Below are 23,177 nucleotides of genomic sequence, written 5' to 3'. Positions count from 1 at the left end.
GTGCATGTGATAGGCTAACACTTAATTTCCATGAATCATTATGTATGTAGTATAACTTGGGATTCATACTCATTTCAGTCCATTATTATATTTTTCAGGCTGGCTTATTTATTGACAAAGGTGTCAAAACAACCAATGCTAGTGCTGCTGACCCAAGGGAATACCTCTGTTTGGATAACAGTGCAAGGTAGAACCAGTCCTTTTAAATCACACTCAAGCCATATCTTGCCAAACTGAAGCTTTCTGAGTTAAGCCATTGTACACTTTTTTCCCACTAACACATTTAAACAGAAGTTTTCAAAGTTTGTAGGAGGGTTATAGGAAAACATTTATTTTGCTATTCTAGATCCTGTGGATGGGCTTTTTGTCTTATTGAGATGCCAAAGAAATGGATGCTTTTCTCCTTTTTGACAGTTAAATCGATGTTAGAAAGAGACTTAAAGAAAAAGAATAGAGATATGTTGAGAAAGGATCCAAATTTGGCCTAAAGTAGAATATGATTCATTGAAAAACAAGCTAAAATGTTTTAATATAATCTCTGAAAACCAAAGGATATATAATTTATTATTAGTGGTCAAAGTGGAACATTGTATTAAATCTATTTCAAAGAGGAATGTCTCAAACTTGATGATCAAGCTAGTTCTGGTTCAGTTGTTCATAGTCTCAGATTCCTATCATAGTTGGGCTCTGTGTTACTCTCCTTCGTAACCACAAAATGCATTTGGGATATGGATCAGCATTTCAACAAAGGTTTTTTTTGTTTTGTTTTTGTTTTTTTAATATGCTGTATATGAGCCAAAATAAATTAAATGTCTCCAATGGAAACACAGTTCTCTGGAAAAGATGGAAAATTAAGGTCACGTTCAGTAGAAACTCCGTACCTGTTATTTCTTTATACTTCAAGTTGATTGACCAACTTAAGGATTTGGAAGGGTGCTAGATTTAATAGGCTCTGTTGACAGTCATTTAAGAAAAGGATACCAGGCATTATAATGTTCACAGGGGAATGAAATAGGAGCCGCACTGTAGGTCAGTGAAGTGGGATCCTTGTGACACAGTAAAAAGACATGAGGTCAGGAGAAAACTGGGAAAATAAGTTAGTAAAATTACTCATTAAAGATCAGGTGGAGCCTGAAATATTGTAAAGCAATGATCAGATACCTTTTGAGAAGTGGAGAAATTATAAACTAAGAAGAGAATGTTAATTGACAAAGCAAATAAATCTTTGTTAGAAGATTGCTGCTGCTTTTTAAGAGTTTACTGTAACTGATAGAACTAATAATATATACTTTGCTAAGTTAGTATTAACAGAAAAAAGAAGTCCTTAAACAGCTCAATTGACTCTTAACTACCTTAAAAATTTATAACTGAGGGAGTTCGCATTGTGGTGCAATGGTTAACAAATCCGACTAGGAACCATGAGGTTGTGTGTTCGGTCCCTGGCCTCGCTCAGTGGGTTAAGGATCCAGTGTTGCTGTGAGGTGTGGTGTAGGTCGCAGACTCGGCCTAGATTCCCGAGTTGCTGTGGCTCTGGCATAGGCTGGCATCTATAGCTCCGATTAGACCCCTAGCCTGGGAACCTCCATATGCTGAGGGAGCAGCCTTAAAAAAGGCAAAAAAAAAAACCAAAAAGAAAAATTATAACTGTGTGTATGTATGGATGGATGAGAAAATATATTTCAGAATCTATTGGTAGTTTAATTATACTTAACAATAAAACAATGGCCTAAGAAGTTCTTTACCACGTGTGTATATATTGTGGTAATGGTAATCTTTCCTCTGCTCTCCATTACTTTTCTTACTAGTTTATAAATGCATACATGTTGGAAGGAATTCAACTCCATTTGGAAGTTGTTATTGAACTGATTGTAGAAGACGAGTAACAAGGCACTTGGCAGCTAGTATATGCATTTAATTTTGTATAAACTGATGTATAGAGTATGCCCACATGCATTCATTCAGTCCAGACATGAGTGAAAGTGATAAAACTCAAACACAAATGAGTAATAAGCCAGCCTGTGAATTAGACATCAGGCTCATGGGACCCAGAAGATATTTAGTCTGTCCATCAGAGAAGTTGACTCAATAGTTAATCAGTTGAGCCATTCCTTGTGTCTTCAAGTTGTGAAATCACAGGAATCCAAAGATGGGATATTTTAAGTCCAGAAAGCTCTCAGTTTCAGATTGGGAAATTTCGTGTAAAATAGTATAATAGGAGTTCCTGTCATAGCTCAGCGGTAATGAACCTGAGTAATATCCATGAGGATGTAGGTTCGATCCCTGGCTTTGCTCAGTGGGTTAAGGATCTGGTGTTGCTGTGAGTGTGGTGTTGGTCGTAGATGCGGTTTGGATCCAGCATTGCTGCTGTGGCATAGGCCAGCAGCTGTAGCTCTGATTTGACCTCTAGCTTGGGAACTTCCATATGCTGCATGTGTGGCTTTAAAAAGCAAAATAAATGAAATGAAATGAAATAGTAAAAGAGCATGCGAACCCACTAGAAAATTTAAAGCCTATATGTAAAGCAGAGAATAATTAAGGGAGAGTTGGGAAATGTGCTGAAAGCTCATAAAGGAAGGTGATGGAAAACTAGGAAAAATCAGCTACATTTTCTACATACCAAATGGGAAAGAGGATGAAAATAAAGGGTATCCAAGCAAGTGGTCAGTGATTGATTTATGCAGATAGGAATTTCAGCAAAAATGAGATGACTTCAGTAGAAATTCAGATGTTGTTTTATTGTACCTTTTTTTCCTTTTTTTTTGGCTTTCTTTTAGAACATTATGTAGTTCCCTTTCCAGAACTCTTCCATCTGCTTGATATTATATAATGACTGCAAAGCTCTTTGGCAGCAACTATAATGCCAAAAGGGTGGGTGATGGCTCAGAGTCAGACTTTTTACCCTTTAGGTCAGAGCCATTTCATGTAAGGGGTCATATATACAATCTCAGGGTGGATATAATACTTTTTAGTTTAGTCTCTCTACAGTCTGGTTCTCTATAATCCTTTCACCAAGTAGCAGCAGCCAGTGACCAGTTAAAAGTAAAATCCGGTTATGTTATTGCCCTGATTCTATCATTCTGATGACTTTCTATCACATTTATTTACCCACCTAGTTTATTGAGGTATGACTGACATGTAAAAAACTGTGCATATATAATGTGTAGAACTTGATGAGTTTGAAGATAAGTACACACCCAAGAAACCATCAGGGTCATAGACTTATCCATCACCTTTCCAAGTTACCTTCTACCTCCTTTATGGTCATTTTTTAAAGATTTTTTAAAATTTGAAATAAATTTTTTTTTTGTCTTTTTGTCTTTTTAGGGCCACACCTGTGGCATATGGAGGTTTCCAAGCTAGGGGTCTAATCAGAGCTGTAGCCACTGGCCTATGCCAGAGCCACAGCAACGCAGGATCAGAGCCGTGAGCCATGTCTGGGACCTACACCATAGCTCACAGCAGCGCCGAATCCTTAACCCACTGATTGAGGCCAGGAATCGAACCTGCAACCTCATGGTTCCTAGTCAGATTCGCTAACCATTGAGCCACAATGGGAACTGCTAAAATTAATTTTTTAATGCAAAGTTCACTTACAATAAGATATACTCTAAGCAGATTTTAAATATGCAATATAGCATTTTTAGCCGTAGACACTATAGTGTAGAGTAGACCTCTATAATCGATTTATCTTACGTAACTAAAGTTTCTATCACCTCCCCATTTCCTCTTCCCTCCAGCCCCTGGCAACCACTTTTCCCATTACATTTAAAATAAAGAACCACATCTTTGCCTGGCACATGCCTTCCTTTCCATTCTTTCCCTCTTGCTTCTTACTCACCAGCCAGTCTGCTTGTTGTTCCTTGAACGTGCCGAGTTCATTGATGCCTAAGGATTTTTGCACTTGCCATTTTCTGTGTGTAGCTGGTCTCCCATCATACACGTTTGATGAGCACCTACCATGTGCCAGCAACTTTTATAGTAGCATTTGTGCAAATGTTTCCTGATCATATGATTAAGATCTCAACCTGAGGATTTGGTTTTTTTTAAAGCTACCTAGCTTCCCCCACCCCAGCTTTGTAAGATTAAGATGGAAATGATTTTTTAAAATTAGGTGGCCTTGGAGTTCTTCTGTTGGTGCAGTGGGTTAAGAATCCACCATTGTCACTGTAGCAGCTCAGGTTGCTCCTATGGTGAAGGTTCACTCTCTGGTCTGGCAACTTCCTCATGAAGTGATTGTGGCCAAAATAAATAAATAAATAAAGCTAGGGGACCTTATGGAACCATTTGAGTTGTTATAGTTAACAGTTGGGAGAGGGGGTTGGCTGTGCCTGCGGCATGCAGAATCTCCTGGGCCAGAGGTTGAATCTGAGCCACAGCAGTGACAATGCTGAATCCTTAACCATTAGGCCACCAGGGAAATCTATAATCTATTTTTTTTAAGTCTGATACTTTATTTTCTAAATCGAAGTATAATTTAATTTACAATATTATATTAATTTTAGGTATATAACAGTGATGCAATATTTTATAGATTATACTCCATTTAAAGTTATAAAATAATGGCTATATTTCCCTGTGTTGTACAGTATATCCTTGTTGCTTATTTATTTTATACATAGTTTATATCTCTTAATCCCATACCTCCATATTGCCCCTCTTTCTCCCTACTGGTAACCACTAGTTTGTTTCTATATCTGTGTTTCTCTTTCTATTTTATTATATTCATTTACTTGTGTTATTTTTTAGATTCCATATATAAGTGATAACAAAAAGTATTTGTCTTTCTCTGTCGGACTTAGTGGATTTCACTAAACATAATGCCTTCTATGTCCATCTATGTTGCAAATGACAGAATTTCGTTCTTTTTTTAATGGCTAATAATATTCCATAAATGTAATCTATTTTAAATTTAGGCATTTTAAAGAGATCAAGCCCAGTTTTAACTCTATATCTAAAACATTTCACCAGCACACAAATCATATTGTAGTTCATATATATGTGTGTTGAAACATATGATTAATTTATTAAGTTTATATTAATATCATATATCTGAAGAATTTATGAAAACATGCTATATTTCCTGGTCTGAGGTATTTGTTTTTGAAATGGTTTTATTGCTTAGACTGTTCTGCAATGTTTATTTTATAAGTTGATTTTAAAAAACTAAAATATGAAAGCAGTTCTCTGGAAACTTGTAATTTTTTTTCAATATTTGAAATATAAATAATTAAGTTGCATCTTAAGATTTTTTTGTTTGTTTTGTTCTGGTCAAATTTTAATCCTGCTTTTTCACACAAGCTTATAATTGTAAATAGCTGATTTCCATTGCCTTTTCATTATTTTTTTAAAAAGTCCTTTTTTTCTTCTAACCTCAAGGTTTCGGCCTCATCAGGATGCAGACCCTGAAAAGCCACGTGTTGCTGCTTTAATTGACAGGCTTATTGCTTTTAAAAATAATGACAACGGAGCTTGGGTCAGAGGGGGAGATGTTGTCGTTCAGAATTCAGCGTGGGTATTCTCTATGGAGTTATTATCTGATGACACTGATGTATTTATTTGTAAAGCTATTTTTAAAACCCAGTAGACTGAAAGTACAGTGGTGGTTTCTAGAATCACAGTATCATTACTAACAGGCAGGACAAGCTCTGAAGAAGTAGGCTGGCGTTAACTGACTGCAAATGTTTGGAGTAGTCTCATTCTGCTGCTTTTATTGGAACTGAACTTGTCTGGTGACATGAGAGTTTTTTGATGAGATTGAACAGAAACTGGGACTTTATATAACAAATACGGTCTATGTCAGAGAGCTAAATAAAGATTTTGAAATTACCTGGATTTTTTTCCTCCCTCTTGGAAACTCAAGAGTTTCCTGGTGTTCTTCTACTGCCATTCAAAACAAAAATTTTGAATTCCACCTTAATAAGTCTGTTGACTTATGTCTTAACATGACTTGAGGCAGTAAGCATCTCACGTCTTTTCCATTTGTATAATTTTAGGAGAAGTCTGATGTATGTTGAGCTAGGTTTTAGTGTTCAAGAGACTGGAATTTTTTTTTTTTTTTTTTCCTGGCTGGCAGTGACATTAACTTCCTGACATTCTACCATTATCTCTGACTTTTATCATGCAAAATTTGTTATTGTTTTCAATCTGTAGAAATAGCTTGGGTATTAATGTTGAAAAGTTTTGAAAGGAGTACCATGATCTAATTGTTAAAATATAGTTGTTCTTTAGTATATGTAGGAATTGATTCCAGGACCCCACCCCAGTCACCAAAATCCTGATGCTCAAGTTCCTTATATAAAATGGTGTAGTATTTGCCTGTAACTTACACACATCCTTCCATATGCTTTAAATCACCTCTAGATTACTTGTAATAACTAGAACAATGTAAATGCTGTCCAAATAGTCTTAAATATAATGTAAATGCTATGTAAATAGTTGCTAGTATGGACAAATTTAAGTTTTGCTTTTTGGAATTTTCTGGAATTTTTTTTAGGATATTTTTGACCCACAGTTGATTGAATCTATGGATGCAGAACCCATGGGGATTTTCCCTTGGTGGCACAGCAAGTTAAGGATCCAGCATTGTCACTGCTCTGCCTCAGGTTGCTGCTGTGGCATGGGTTTGATCCCTGGAGTGCAGCCAAAAAAAAAAAAGAGAGAGAAACCTGCAAATACAGGGGCCAACTATAATGATAAAAATTATAATTATAGCTAACACATATATTGCTTACTCTCTGCCAGACACTGTTCTAAATATTTGAAACTAATTAGTATTTTAATGCTCTCAAGTATCCTATATTATACTATTATCTCAATATATAGGTGAAGCTTATTTTATTATTTCAGCTTGTAGGTGAGAAAACTGAGGGACAGACCAGTTGAGTAACTTGCCCAAGGTCACATAGCTAGTAGTTAGTAAAGCTGAGATTTGAAGCCAGTGCCTTCATTTGGAGCTTATACTTTTGGTTATTGGAAAGTGAAACTTTTATGTGGTCTTAGAGAGTAAACATTATTGAAACTTCCTGGATTTCATTTTGAAGAATTGCCTCTATTTACATGATGTAATAAATTAAAATGTTCCCTCATTCTTTTTTTCTTATAGATTTTCAGATAATGGAATAGGGCTGACCTTTGCCAGGTTTGTAATTATTTTTAAAATACTTACCTGATTATTTTAAAGCTGTAAGGTACAATAACTTTTGACTTTTTTTTAATAACACATAGAAATGTTGTATCATTCACTATCATGAAAAAAATTGGCACTCACTTCCTGATGCCACTAGAGGGCCCAAGTTACATTTTTATTAATTAATTAAATCATACCAAAGTAGTAGGTTAATCTAGCTGGAATTACACAGAATGCTAAGCCAGCCATATTTTTTGTGTAGAAGAAAACACTTGAGCTTTAGATTAAAGATCTTAAAAAGTAAGGGAAGGCATTTCCGCTATGGCACACCTGGTTAAGAATCTGACTGCAGCAGCTGGAGTTGCTGGGGAGGCATGAGTTCGGTCCCCAGCCTGGCATAGTGGGTTAAAGGATCCAGAGTTGCCATAGCTGCTGGGTAGCTGCAGCTTGGATTAAATCCCTGGCCCAGGAACCTCTATATGTCCCCAGTATAGCCATTAAATTAAAAAAAAAAAAAAAGTAAACGAATAAAAAGGAAGGAAATAAAACTTGAGACCAGATTAAATATTTTTTTTTTCTTAGAAGCTGGTCTAATTTCACAATGGTCTGAACTTTTTATGTTATATGTTTTTCTCCAGATAACATTTATTTCTGTTGCCGCTTTATGTCGTCTACTTGTTCAGGACAAGTTCATTCTCCTCATTTGCAACATTGTTGCTTGAGATTAAAATAATTAGTTCTTGGAGTTCCCCCTGTGGCACAGTGGGTTAAGAATCCCACTGCAGGAGTTCCCGTCGTGGCGCAGTGGTTGGCGAATCCGACTAGGAACCATGAGGTTGCGGGTTCGGTCCCTGCGCTTGCTCAGTGGGTTAACGATCCGGCGTTGCCGTGAGCTGTGGTGTAGGCTGCAGACACGGCTCGGATCCCGTGTTGCTGTGGCTCTGGCGTAGGCCAGTGGCTACAGCTCCGATTGGACCCCTAGCCTGGGAACCTCCATATGCCGTGGGCACGGCCCAAGAAATAGCAAAAAAGACAAATAAATAAATAAATAAATAAATAAAGAATCCCACTGCAGTAGCTTGGGTTCAATCCTTGGCCCAGTGCATTGTGTTAAATGGTCCAGCATTGCCTCAGCTGTGGTGTGGTTTGCAGCTATGGCTTGGATTCAGTCCTGTCCTGGGAACTTCCATGTGCTGTGAGTGAATCCATTAAAAAAAAATTGGTTCTAACTCCTAAATTCTATTTAATTTGTTTAAATATAATTTTCAAACCACATATTAATTTTATAAGAGGTATATTGACAATTTAAAGCCACTTTTTGGTGACTCACTGATATATATTCGAAAAAGCTACTGGCTGCTTTGAAAATTTTTAGGTTTTTAAGGTTACAGCTTGCCTTCATTTGAACGTCAGTTTAAATTTCCTAGAGATGTGTGGTTAATGACTGTTCTTGTTTTAACAGTGATGGAAGCTTCCCAAGTGATGAAGGTTCCAGCCAAGAGGTATCTGAATCTCTCTTTGTTGGGGAGAGCACGAATTACGGCTTTCAGGGTGGTCAGAACAAGTATGTAGGCACTGGAGGAGTAGACCAGAAGCCCCGGACGTTACCCAGGAACAGGTAAGCATTGCTTTATCAGGGAATGTTAAATTCAAAGAATAAATGAAAGCCTAGCCCTTAAAAAAGTTTCTGTAATAATCCTGTATGGATTAGTTCCCACTGTGACACTTTTCCACCTTATTATATTATTATTAAAACTATTGTTATTGTTCTTATTATTTATATTATGTGTATTATCCTCTGGAATTCTGGAGCATTAATTATTAAACACTTTATAGACTTCATTACCAATTTTATAATGAAGGAACCTATCTTGTTTCTCATTCCTTTAATAAGGTCTTTTATAAGCTGGTAATCTTTTTTTTTTTCTTTCTCAAGCTATACAAAGTTGCCAGACCATAGACTTATGGACATTGGGTCAGCTTTCCCTCAATATGTGATGTTAATTTTCAGAAATAGCCACTGGAAAAAGGAAATTACCTATTGAAGATGAATCCTAAAAAATGAATTGATAGATGCCAAAGCTGGCTCAAAAGCTAATCATGGCTGTATAATCGGTGAGGTTTCAGAGGTTGAAAGGGGTATAGTGGTACTCAGAAGCTGGCTTGTTTTCTGTCAAAATAATCAGAGTTATTAAAATAGTGCTTAGCACTAGAAAGATTCTTTAGAGCTTTTAGGGAAAACTATTACCAATTATATGTACCTCCATTCTGAGACACAGTTTGGAGTTGTCCTCATTTTACTTGTGAGAAAACTGGGTAGAGAAAAACTGGTGTTTTAAAAACCTTACATCAGAGCTAATGTTAGAATTCATCAAGCATTGATTCCCTTAAAGCGATACATTGTGTCTGGACATTGGGCTAGGACAGGCGGTGGGGATGAGGCAAACGGACTTTGGGGGACCTGTGGTGAGGGTTGGCAGAAGGGCTTAACTTGCTTCTGGCAAATGGCAGCCTATGCTTGGCTCCTTTCCCCACGCTTATTGAGAAATATTAAATGTCATTACTGTATGCTACACTTTGTATAGAACTTCTGTAGTCAGACTATGGAAGCCACTGGGAAAGGAATTTCATGGATTTTTAATAGCTAACATTTATTAAATGCTTTTGATGTATTAGGCTCTTTTCTAAATACTTTGTTATTCAGTTAATCCTTGCAAAGCCCAGTGAGGTAGGTGCTGTCATCATCCCGCATTATAAATGAGCAAGTTACTGAAAGAAGCTAAGGTGGAACTCAAACGTAGTTAGTTTGGCTTCAGTGCTCTGCTCTTTACAGTTAGGCTCTAGCTGCCTCTTCTAATAGGTAGATTAAAGAAAAAAGTTTTATTAGTTGGGGTATGGGCTGCAGGATCATGGTGGCCAGTTCATTTCCATTGTTTTTATTTTACACTGGCCTCCAGTTTTATTTCACGATACTATTGCTTCTTTGCTAAGGAGGATTTTTCAAAACGATTCCAAATTGGTTAGTGGATCCACTTTTTATTTTACTGTATCTTCACAACCTTTTCTGTGGGAGAGGACATTTTGAGATATATATCCTTAGAAATACATCAAGAGGCATAGATTTTTAACCAGGCTATTTTATTTTCTTGTTAGCATATATGTTTTTATTGTAAAACACTGCCAAGTTGTAAACTAATTAGTTGCTATAGAAATCCTCTGCAATGCCATTAAAGAACTTAATAGGGGAAGAACCTAAGGGATCTAGAATATTATGGGTTTTCTACATTAATTATGGTTAATGACATGATTAGTAGGTTAAAGAGTTTGTGCTTGAACAGAAAGGAGTAAAATGAATAAAAGGAATTTCTCAATCTAGCCATCCCCTTTGACATATTAAGCCTTGCAGGCTTACACATTTATACTTTTATCATGTCTCCTTATTGCTATCATTTAGTGGCTTGAAAGGAGGTTCTCTCTGTTAAGCACAGATCTGTCTTTTGTCCTTATGCTAGAGCTTTTGGAACCAAACCTAAAATATATGAGTTATCAGATAAAAGATCTCTACTGAGTTGATTCAAGGAAGCAAAACTCACCTCTTCAGAGAGGCCTCCATTCTCTCTGTAATAGAATCTCTCTCCCATCCAGTCGATTGTATTACTGTGTTTTTAATTTCTTTAAGTACTCAGTATCTGTAATTATCCTTTATTTTTCTGTCTCCTTTCTCACTGCAGTGTGTTTCATTTGATTGGAGGTCTTGTTTGGTTACCATTGTATCCTAGAATTGCACTTAGTGCAAGTAGGATGTTCAACAGTAATTATAAAACAAATAAGTAAGTGAAGTGCTGTTAAAGGGATGGGCCCGTGTGCATTAAACAAAATCCTGTGTTTCAACAGGACATTTCCAATTAGAGGCTTTCAGATTTATGACGGACCTATTCATCTCACCAGATGCACTTTCAAAAAATATGTGCCAACTCCAGATAGGTATACCAGTGCTATTGGCTTCCTCATGAAAAATTCCTGGCAGATAACCCCCAGGAATAATATCTCCCTCGTGAAGTTTGGTCCACATGTAAGTATATTCTTATGGTTCCTACACAGTGACAATGGTGGGAAGAGTAGGGATGGTACATTTCCAAAGACAGAATCACAAACAAAGGATTCATACTGAGTTTTTATGGGTGGGAGGAGAAATTCTATGCAAGAGCAACCCCTAATTTCATGTACTGTGTCCCGCAGATTTCAAGGTGAGATCAGAAGTCCCTTGTGACATGGGGTATTTTTGATATTCAAGTGATATCTTCAATGGGAAAATGACTTATTTAAAAGTGATGACATGGGGATGGGAATGGTAAAATTTCATAGAAACAGAACAACAGGATTTTGGGAAATTCAGTATAACCATGAAGAGGTTTGGGTTCTACCTGGTATTTTGCTTGTCTGGGGAACTAGAGGATAAAAGATTGGGAAAGGAGAGGAATACTGGGGTATATGAAATGAATTGTTTTTGTTATAAACTGTTGGAAGTTTTTAACGAAGATTGCGAAGAAGACTTAGAAATAATTGTTCACAATACAGTGGCCCACAGAATCAGTTTTCATAATAGTTTCATCAGTACCCTCTTTACTGTTAACATACTGGACAATCTGATGATATACTTCCAGTTTCCCCCTATTTTGCAGCTTCTGAGATGACAGTGGCATCGAGTAAGACTGTCTTACTTTCTCCTCCCACAGGCAGCCACAACTTGAAAGTGACTGAGTTCTTTCATTCGTGTGGCAAACTCTGAGAACTTACATAGTTTACCAAAGTCTGTATCTGATTTTCTTGAATAGCCAAGGCATGGAACAGAGGTGCAGGTGCAGATTGGGGTTGTCAGCTTGGTTGGCTAGTTCTCTTTAGGCCACATGACTCCAGGGCAAGAGGAAGAGCTACACTAGTGACTAGGTTCCCACATAGATATTAGGCTAGGGCAAATCTTGGATTGCCCATTCGGTATAGAGGTTGGCTCTTTGCTTACAGCCCACATGGCTTTCTCCCTGCATAGAGTTTAATGATCAGTCATGTCATACTGAAAAAAAAAAAACGTTTCTAGATGTTTCATTGGTTGCAGAGTTCTAAAGTTCTAACATCCTAAGGTAATCCATGCTGTTTAAGTCTAGTGTTTCATCAACCTAGAATTCTCTAGGTGAAAATGCTTTGGAACCATTTGTAAAGGGAGTGGACATCCAAATTTTTTCTACCTAAAAAGATGAATAATATACCCTAGACTTCTCTTGGATTTCACCATAGGAAGTATAAGAAAAAAAGAGAAAAGAGCCTAGAACTGAGAATTTAGAGCCATTTGTTCATACATCACAGATTTTCCATTGAGTTATTTATCATTTAGATGTTTGGTTGATTTTAAAACTTGCCAGGGCAATGAGTGCATAAAAGCACTCATTTTAGAGGTGTATCTGCATGGGTTGAATAGCATTAGTAATTTTTCACTGTAAGAAGCAGCTAAAGATTATAAACCATGTCACCTGTAGCCAGCTTTGCAGCTGTATACTATATGTTCGACAAAAGCATTGAATTAATGTTACCTGATATGAAAATTAGCAAGAGCTGTACTTGGTCTGTGTTGAGGAGAAAGTAACACACAACAGGTTCTAGTAAGTTCATTGATTGCTTAACCAAATTGGACTATGTTTCAATTTGTAGCTGGACTTATTTTTTAGTGGAAGGAGTCATTAACAAGTTAACTGAAGCATTTGGAGTGAGATAAAATGATTAGCTCAGGAGATAGAATTTATAGCAAGTTTTTGTTTAATTGAGATATAGTTTGCATACAGGGAAATGCAGAGATCTTAAGTATAAAGTTTATAAGCTTTGAAGTTCCCACTGTGGCACAGTGGGTTGATTATCTCGCTTGTCTCTGTGGAGGCACTGGTTTGATCTTCAGCCTAGCTTAAGGATCTGTCATTGCTGCAGCTGTGGCTTAGGTTTCAGGTCTGGTCTGGATTCAATCCCTGACCTGGGAACTTTCATGTGCCATGGGGGCAGCCGAAAAGAAAAAAAGTTTATAAATTTTAATAAATACATATGACTGCATAGTTTTCCTTCTCACAACTGTTCTGGTTTCTCTTACCATAGATTAGTTTTGTCTGGGAAACAGGTAATAGTTTTTAAGTTGATAAAAGGGAAAACACCAAAGATGAAGTTGAACACATGCTGCTTGAACTCTATAAGGCTTTGGGAATTTTTTTTCCCCATGAGTGTCATAATTAATCAAAAACTTTAGTTGAACAACTGTCAACTGTCACTCAGCTTTAACCTTAAAGAAATTGTAATGGATATGAAGTTGGCTCCTTGCAGGGGGATGCTGGCTAACGTGGCAGGATCCCTCATTGTATGATGTTCTTGATTTTCACTGCTGTCAGGTCTCTCTCAATGTCTTCTTTGGAAAGCCTGGCCCCTGGTTTGAAGATTGTGAGCTGGATGGTGATAAGAACTCCATATTCCATGATGTTGATGGCTCTGTGACAGGATACAAGGATGCTTATGTGGGAAGAATCGACAACTACCTGATCCGCCATCCAAGCTGTGTTAACGTTACCAAGTGGAATGCAGTGGTGTGCAGTGGGAACTACGCCCAGGTAGGCCAGAGCACATTGCAATGCCTGATTCCTTCCCGGCTCCTGACAGCATTGCTTCTGTGAGAAGTACTCTTCAGCTCTTTGGGACACTTGATACTTTCCAAAGCATGACTTTTTTTTTAGAAAAAGAAAGAAAATTCATTAGGAATCATAGACTCGTAGAATTTTATTTAAAATTTCCCCTTTCAAAACCACTTCAAAAGTGGAAAAGAGAGTCCAAGAGAAGTAAGATGACTTTCCCTTGGTTAAATATGGTTGGGATATAGTTGGGGTGAGAATTCGTATTTTCCTGGGTCTTGGGCTGGATTTGTTTCTGTGCTACAGCTATGCGTCCTGAGAGGGGTTTTATATTCTTTGCTTCTAGGGTTACTATCTCGATTTTGTCTCCAAATTACAGAATTTAACTTGTGAGGCAAAACACCAGTAGGTCACATGGAAAGTGAGATGTTCTCAGAAACAGAGCTAGGAATTCTAAATGAGTAGACTCCAAGGAAATTCTGGATTATGGTATAATAGTTATGAAAACATGAAGGGGATAATGTAGATTGGGAGACACTTCTTTAAAGACATGAAGCTAGTGTGCATTTATTAACTGGATGCCCAATATAAGAGAATGGACCAATTTGGGTGGTAGTATGTTTTGTTTTGTTTTTGCCTTTTAGGGCCATACCCGTGGCATATGGAGGTTCCCAGCCTAGGGGTCGAATCAGAGCTGTAGCTGCTGGCCTGTGCCAGAGCCACAGCAATGTGGGATCTGAGCTGCGTCTGCAACCTACATCACAGTTCATGGCAGTGCCAGATCCCTAACCCACTGAGCAAGGACAGGGATTGAACCCGTGTCCTCATGGATGCTAGTCCGGTTCATTAACCACTGAATCACGATGGGAACTCCTGGGTGGTAGTATGTTAAGAGCGCAGATGCTGGAGCCATACTGCCTGGGTTTGAATCCTGTCTTTGTTACTTCCTTAAATATGAGATGAGTAAATTAACTACTTTCTGCTTGTGTGCAACAAGGATTGTGTTAGATCTTCTCAGTGTGTGGCTTTTGTGAAGATAGAATGTTTGTGAGTATTGGTAAAGCATTTCACTCATAGCCTGGCACATAGAGAAGCACTTGCTGCAACTAGTATTACTTGAGGAGCGGGGCTCTAAGTCACAAAGATGATTTTAATAGTGATATTTGGATGAACGGAAGATTACAGACTATAGGTATCAGTTACCCAGAATTTTGAAGAGAGCAGAGTTTTATTCCCATATTTTAAACAATTAAATTATCCTCTTTAATAGACCATTAATAGATGTCAGTGGAGTTAAAAGAATAAAGGAAAAGAATATTTAGAGCATGGTGAGGAGAATTAGAGGAAGTGCAAGATATTTTCTAAGGCAAATTGGGCTCTGATAGTCTCAAAGGCAGGAAAGAAGGCTCCCTTGTTGATGTTGCTAAGTGCTGTGATTTGTAGGGTGGGTTCTTCTTGGCGAAGGACCAGTTCTGTGATGTAGCCCTTCTGCTGAGCTCTGGCTACTTTGCCCATCAAGGGTGTGTTTGTTACTCCTGATTTCCAACTTCTTGAGCCCCTGAGTTGTATATTGTTTCTGCCGTCTAAGTCTTCTATAGTGGGAGCTTCTTGGAGCAGGCTTCTTTACTACCTTTCAGGTTTTGAATCATGACTGTTAAAGGATGCTATGATTCTTAAATTAAAAAAAAAAAACTTTAAAAAGATTCTTATCAATAGACAAGACAAAGGGCTTAAGAGGGATAAAGATGAGAGAGATTTTTCTGGTTTACTTTAATACAGTGTTAACTCTTTGTTGTGGGGTTTCTCATTCCCATGGGAGATGTGGGAGTCATATTTGCCTAAGTTCTGGGAAGGACAGGGAAATGATGGAGAATTAATTATAGCAAAATAAAGAAGAAAAGAATGTGTTTGAAAATGATTTCTTTTTCCATTCATTTTATTCCTAACCAGAATTGCTCTCTAAAATTAAGTTGACCCATTAATACCTAGGATGATGTGGAAATTCTAGAACTGAAATAGTACAAAAATAAAAAGCTTTTAGAATTCCTTTGTGGCAGAGGGGGTTAAGTATCCACCATTGTCACTGCAGCTGTTGGGGTTGCTGCTGCTTCGATGAGGGTTTGATCCCTGGCCCAGGAACTTCCGCATGCCACAGACATGGCCAAAAAATAAATAAATAAATAAAAACTTTTAATTTTTCAATAGCTACAATTTTAGTTAAATTGCTGGCCATGTGCATTCAAAGGTGCATGTGTCTGTCTGTCTTAAAGTAATATGTGCTTACTAATGAAAACTTTATATTTTATTATAAATGTCTGTAAATTTTTTGGATTTTTAATGTATTTGAGAATGTAAACCTGATACTTCTATCTTACAAAGCAAATTGGTAATTCTATTTTTATTTGAAGATAAAGAAAGAAATAAGTTGTCTAATACTGCCTGGGAGGCTCTAGGAGTGGTAGGACAGAAATTTTCTCCTGAGAATTTGGAATTTGGACCAAGAGCCCAGATGTACACCTATTTGTTGTTCCTTGGGTAATGTATAATACTGTATGTTTTTAGCAAAAGATAAAAGCAGCTGAATCTCCAGATAGAATAATCATTATTTAACCATTTGTAAATATATTTTAATGGGATATCTACTCTTTGCTGACCCAAGGGATAAAGGTGCTCAGGAAGAAAGGTGTAACATAAGGAGAATGTAACATCTTCAAATCCTTCTTGGATTTGGAAGAAGGCAGGATGTGAATGTGTGTGTGCATGTGTGTTCTATTATATACATAACCTCAATGTAACCTCTTATATAGTGAAATATAAGTCAAATATAAACATTTAAATAATAAATATATATATTAAATATATATAACCTTTATATAACCTTTTATATAGTGAAATATAAGTCAAATATAAACATTTAAATAATAAATATATAATATATTAAATATATGTATTTAAATGAAGATGATCAGTAGTATCAAAATATATACTTCCTATCTTTATTTTAATCTTTAAGTGGTGTAATAGAGAGGAGTATTATATTGAAATAGTAAAGAAGTAGTGTGGATTAAATGCAATACTCTGCAAATGTTCTAATACTTCTGGAGAATTCTGTTTCAGGACACTGATTTGTTTTAGAAAATTCTTTTGAGATTTGTTCTTTGGAGGATACATTTGGGGAAGATTTTGTTTTGGCACAGCATGGGGCTCAAATGCCACTGGAATAAATTCAGGACTTTCAAATTTGCCTCAGCTTAATATGCTTTTTCCAGTTTTTACAGAATGCTTTATAACTTTTTTTTTTAATGGGTGAAAAAATGTCTTCTTGGGCTGATGTAAGTCATCGAAAATTGAAAGCCAAAAAACTCAAAGATGTTTCGAATTTCCATCTCTTGTTTCAGAGGAAAGTCTTTCAAATATGACTAGAGAGTATCAGTTTTCACATTAATTTACTAATTTTTTTATATGTGTGTACTTCAGATTGAGCAGTTTCTTTGACAAGCTGTGTAAACCACAGAGGTTTTATATTCTGATGAATAAGCTGGCCTGTTGTGGAAGAGATGATGAAGATTTTGGCTCGCAGAAGGCATGGTCTGTTTTTACCATTTCAGTTCAAGCAGGCTTCACTGCAAGTGGAGTGTAGGATTAAGTTGGCTACTACTCATTTAGTCTGGCACAGAGCATAGAATGTCTCTTTCGAAAGTAGAGGCACTTGGCTTTGTGCTAGAAATGTTTTGTTTAGCTATCAAAATTTTCATTCTCTTCTCTTTTATTCTTAATTACTTTTTGAAGGTCTATGTGCAGACATGGAGCACTCAGAATCTGACTATGACCATCACACGAGATGAGTATCCAGCCTACCCTATGGTGCTCCGGGGAATTAACCAGAAGGCAACCTTTCCACAGTACCAGCCTGTGATCATGCTGGAGAAGGGCTATACCATCCACTGGAATGGACCAGCCCCGAGGACTGCTTTTCTGTACCTCATAAACTTCAACAAGTATGCTTCTATTACTGTTATTTCAAATAGTTATGCAAGTAGTAACTCAGTGGAAAAAAATAATAACCTGTCTCCTCTGTAGCAAGTAAAGAATGCCAATTTCATGTACTTTGTTCTTCCCATGGAGATGCTGTATATGTTATGTTGATAGAATTAAGAGGTCATATAAATTGAATCCTGTCTTTTAAAAGTATGTCTTTTTCTCTGCAGTCAAGGTATTGTGTGCAGAAAGCCATTTAATAGTAGATTCTAATATAGTCTGCTGAATACTTTAATTCCCCATAGCTGGAATGGGAAGGAATTTTATTTAGTGTTGCAACTGAGCACTTGGTTACCCAGAAAGTAAAAAGATTTTTGAGGCCAAAAATTTTTTGACAGAAGAGAGTGGTATGATTGATTAATAATGTCAGCAGTGGGCAAGAGATGGAAGAATTTTTTTCATGAATGCCAGCTATTTGCCGCCCCTGCCTGCATGTGAAAGCATCTTTCTGTCCTTTTTTTATTTCTCACTTGTTTGCCCTAATGATATTACTTGCAATTAAGGGCTTACTTTTTACATTAATTTATTCAAGTGTTTACTGTGTGCCAGTTGATAAAAAGATGACTAAGAGAAATACTTGCCCTTCAGGAGCTCACAGTATTCGGGTAGAACAAAATTTAGGTAAATTGATAATCCAGTACTATTTTCAGCGGACAAAGGATAAGAGCAGGAGTTGGGCCAGGATGCCCTGAGGAAGTGATACTAGGTGATCACTTTTGTTACCAAAGCAGTAGAGTTGGGAAAGGGCTAGTTCTGCTCAGGGAATGATGGATTGAGTGTGATGGGAGCATCGGTCAGGGGAGGAGACAAAAGATGACCAGAAACGACAGTAGGGTCATTTGGACCTGTGCAATGTTTAACCCATGAGACTCCGTGAAACTGCTCAGATATGTACCTGGAAGGTTTGTTTTCCCAGTGGGAAAGCTTGACTTGTCAGAACTCTCTTAAAATACTCAATTGGAGTTCCTGTGGTGGCTCAGTGGTTAACGAATCGACTAGGAACCATCAGGTTGCAGGCTCAATCCTTGGCCTCGCTCAATAGATTAAGGATCCAGCGTTGCCGTGAACTGTGGTGTAGGTCTTAGATGTGGCTCGGATCCCGAGTTGCTGTGGCTCTGGCATAGGCCAGTGGCTACAGCTCAGATTAGACCCCTGGCCTGGGAACCTCCATATGTGCCACGGGCACGGCCCTAGAAAAGACAAAAAGATAAAAAAAAACAACCCAAAAAAACACCTCAATTGTTATTAGTAGAAATGGGCATACAACACATAGGAATAAAGACATACAACTGTTATGTTATGCATATAGGAATACAACTGTTTTCCTATAACACTTGCTGCTCCTTGTCTGTGTCCTTGCCAGTAAATCACACCCCCACCTACTGAGTCAACCAAGTTCCCAATCCCAGGAGTCATCCTTGACTCTTTTCCCTCATCTCTCCATCCTATCAGTGACCAACCCCTGTTGTTTCTTTCTCCTTAATGTTGTTCAAATCTCTCCACTTTTTCCACTTCTTTCCACCCTCACTACTTGTGAATGAGTTCAGGTATGTGCCAGTCCTGCAAATTATCATTATCATCTCCTGCCTGGATCCCTGTAGCAGCCTCCTCACCTCTAAGCCTTAGTCTACAATGTGTCAAGGGTGTGGTTTCTAAAAGCCTGCCTGATGTCATCAGGCCCATCGGTAAGCTGCAGTGAAAGAACAAAAGATTGTCAGAGAGGATGGAGGAGATATGGCAGAGTGATCAGCAGCCCCCAAATTTCTTTCTGACAGGTTATGAATCTGAGGCAAGATCTTACAGTCAAATGGTATGCAGGGTTCTGAACCAGGTATAACTTTTGAATAGGTACGGAGCAAGTGAAAACATTTGACAGTGAACACAGGCTGAGCTGAGAAGTTTCAACAGTCCACATGGGCTTGAAATTCAGTCATACTTTCCTTGTTTAATTATCTAAAAGTTTATAAACATTACATCATGGGTAGGGGCACAAGGAGGATATATATTTTTTTTCCCAAATTTAATATAATTATAGAGAGGTCATGGATTTTGTCATAGTGGTACTTTTGAAAATAATAGTTTAAAAGTTATAAAAGCTGTACTTACTCATTAAACAAAATAAGGAAAATTTAGAAAAATATGAAGAAAATTGCAATAACCTAAATCTTTCTAATCAAAGTGAGGCATTATTAAAATTTGTAGGGTTCTGTCTCCACCCTCAAGTAGTCTCTGAGCATATAAATATACCAACATTTATTTAACTAACTCCATTCTCCATGAACATTTAGATTGTTTTCCTCCTGTCCTTCCCTACCCTTTGCTGTTAGAAATGATACTGAATAAAACATCTTATACATTTTTGATGTGTATTTCTAATTCCTCAGAGGGATTACTAGATGAAACCCTGTGTGAACAATTTTAAGGCCTTATCGCATATTATTTTAAAATTCTTTAGAGGAATTCCTGCTGTGGCCTAAAGGATCACTGGGACACAGGTTCGATCCCTGGCCCAGCACAGTGGGTTAAGGATCTGGCATTGCTGCAGCTGCAGCATGGGTCATAACTGCAGCTTGGGTCCAGCCCCTGGCCTGGGAACTCCATATATGCTGTGAGGTGGTCAAAAAAAAAAAATCTTTTGTATGACTAAAGAATTCTCTAAGTGGGCAGTGGTAATCGTTGTACATACAACCTTGTGAATGTACTTAATGCCTAACTGTAAGGTTTAAAATGGCTAAAATGAAGTTACCACATACATATTTTACCACAATCAAAGAATACCCCCCAAAGCAAATGATAAAAGAGGGGAAAATATTTTTAATGGCTTTCAAAAATATTAATTTTGTATCTCAGGATATTAGGTAGGAAAAAACACTATGGCAGTCTGGTAATAATGCATCAAATACTTTAAAAATGCACAAATTGTTAAATCTAGCAATTTTACCACTAGGAATTTATACCAATGTAATTATAAAATATAGAAATGTATTTATGAAGGAAAAAATCTTTGGAAAGATTTTACTGGTATATACTTTTACTATCAAGCTATTAGTGTTTTTTTTCCAACTTAGTACACCCATATCCAGCCATCCTAATTTTTTTGTCTGCTTGCCATATATATTTTATCCAACTCCTATTTGTATTCCCTGAAGTCCTATTGAAGCCAAGGATTTTTTGTAAGCCATAAAACTATAAATATATTAGTGAGAGAAATTGAGGTCACATATGAAGGGTGATTTGTTAGGATGTTAGGGTTCGGGACTTTTATTGTTAGCGGCTTGATAAATAGCAGAAATTTAAGGAGGAGATCATGGCTAGAATTTATATATGTTCTAATATTCAAAAGATACTCAAACATGAATTTGTGTTTTTATTGTCTCTCCTTTATAGGAATGACTGGATTCGAGTTGGCCTCTGCTATCCGTCCAACACAAGTTTTCAGGTTACCTTTGGCTTTTTACAGCGGCATAATGGCTCATTATCCAAAATGGAAGACTATGAGCCTGTGCATTCGCTGGAAGAATTGCAGAGGAAGCAGTCTGAAAGGAAATTCTATTTTGACTCCAGCACAGGGTAATTTGGGGCAACCGGTGAATGAGAATTATTGCTATTTGTCCTTAATAGTGAAATTACTAGTTCTTCAGTGTAGCTAAGAATAGGCTGTGATGTGACGGCTGTTTAGAAAGCAGCTGATGTGAGTAATTCTCTGCTCATCACTATTAGAGGTTTAGAGGAGAACTAGGATGGCTTGTAATTATAGTTGGCAGTAGGAATCAAGTGAAGATGTTTGCTGTATACCTATTAAGGCAATTTAGAGAGAGAAATTATCCTTGTCAATAAAGAACCCATAGGCCCAAATGAAAATTAAAATAATTCTTTCCATAACAACTCTTAAGAGGATCATTTCCATATGATGTAGTGAAATTTCATTTTTCTCTCCCTTTAAGGCTATCTCTCAAGCTGACCTTGATTTTAAAAAAAATCACTGTGTAACCGTGGCATATTTGGTTTCAACTTCCTCTAGGCTTCGTCTTTCCACTTTTAAATTATAATCCTGTTCACCTGGGGTCCTGTTGGCTTTGTTTGCTTTTATCCCATTACAATCTCTCAGCCTTTGGGTTATGGTAGGCTTGATCTCCTGTACTGTTCCAGAAAGTAGCATGCTCCTTCAATATCCATACCTTAAGCTGACATTTGTATTCTGTGCCATTGTCAAGATACTAATGTAAATACGATGTATTTCTTCTGCAAATTCACAGTCCATTAAAGGATGCAGGCGTGTAAAACAAATAATTAGAGGGTAAAAGGTTTAAATCCTGTAAGTCCTATAGAGTGCCTTTGAGGTAATCCAGAAGTTCAGCCTTGGGTGGCAGTGACAACTCAAAAGGGTAACACTGGGGCTTAACTCTTGAGGAAAAGTAGGAGGAGATGGGTAAGGTGTTCTAAGAACATTGTGCATAGGTGCATGGAGGCATGAAGAACATGGCATGGCATGTTTGGGGAAAAGACAAAATTTCAGACTAAGGAGAAGAGTGGTAAGGTTGACTGTCAGGGAAAGAGGCTGGGGTTCAGTCAAGTGGTTTGTTAGCCTTTGGATAAGATGCAACTCATTTGCCCTCCAGGGTCAGTCCAGTTGCCAGTGTGATCAGCTTTAGTCTTTTCTTGCCATAATTATCTTTGATTTTTTTCAAGTTTTGATAAACTTGTCATCCTAGTTGGGCTTTTATTCTATAGACGATAGAACTTCCACATTACCAGTTGATTTTCCACAGAAATAAATGGAACATCCAAATTTGTAAGGACAGTCCAGTGATCACAAATGAATGATTAATTGTGTAAAAAGGTGGGAAATATTTCTTCATTTGGGTATTTCTAGAATCTTTCAGCCTTTGAGGTTCAAATTCTTTTAAACTGTTTATATTGATGATTTTAATTATATATCAAAAGATCCATTTCTAATCAAGTCCCTGTCATTCTTTATGTATATGTTAAAATTACTGGATACTGAAATAATGGCTGGTTTTCACCTCATGATTCAATTTTACATTGTTCATTGATCTCATGTCAAAATGTGAACTCTTGAACTCCAGTAATCAATCACATTTGATCAAGTCCTTTTTAGAATCTTGACTTCCTTTGGTTTAGAAGGTCTAGGTTTGCTGACACACATTGGACTGCTGCCTGGAATTTACTTTTCCATTCATCTTGGCAGTAGGAGGAGAATTCAGAATGGGTGGGACTGTTCATTTCATTTAATTTTGGCTAAAGTACAGACAGAAGGACCCCAGGCCCATCTGCTCTAAGTAAACATCATAGGAATTGATTTGAGACCATATCTTGGTCTTAACCAAACAAGTTTC

General features: G+C 37.2%; 1 protein-coding gene across 7 annotated transcripts in view; it reads left to right on the top strand.

Moving 5' to 3' along the window:
* The window catches only part of CEMIP2 (cell migration inducing hyaluronidase 2), an 82,525-nt gene that overhangs the window by 45,308 nt on the left and 14,040 nt on the right, over positions 1–23,177 (top strand). For all 7 annotated transcript variants that reach the window (XM_047767765.1, XM_047767763.1, XM_047767764.1 and 4 more), the window contains exons 12-19: positions 99–187; positions 5,377–5,508; positions 7,103–7,138; positions 8,589–8,744; positions 11,021–11,198; positions 13,549–13,764; positions 17,572–17,780; positions 21,208–21,390. In XM_047767765.1, the coding sequence (XP_047623721.1) occupies positions 99–187; positions 5,377–5,508; positions 7,103–7,138; positions 8,589–8,744; positions 11,021–11,198; positions 13,549–13,764; positions 17,572–17,780; positions 21,208–21,390 (1,199 nt within the window). The remainder of the gene's footprint in view (positions 1–98; positions 188–5,376; positions 5,509–7,102; positions 7,139–8,588; positions 8,745–11,020; positions 11,199–13,548; positions 13,765–17,571; positions 17,781–21,207; positions 21,391–23,177) is intronic.

This window comes from Phacochoerus africanus, chromosome 2 (genome assembly GCF_016906955.1).
Source record: "Phacochoerus africanus isolate WHEZ1 chromosome 2, ROS_Pafr_v1, whole genome shotgun sequence".
NCBI classification, from domain to species: domain Eukaryota; kingdom Metazoa; phylum Chordata; class Mammalia; order Artiodactyla; family Suidae; genus Phacochoerus; species Phacochoerus africanus.
Note: the sequence above shows the minus strand (reverse complement) of the source record. Positions and strands in the feature narration are given on the sequence as shown.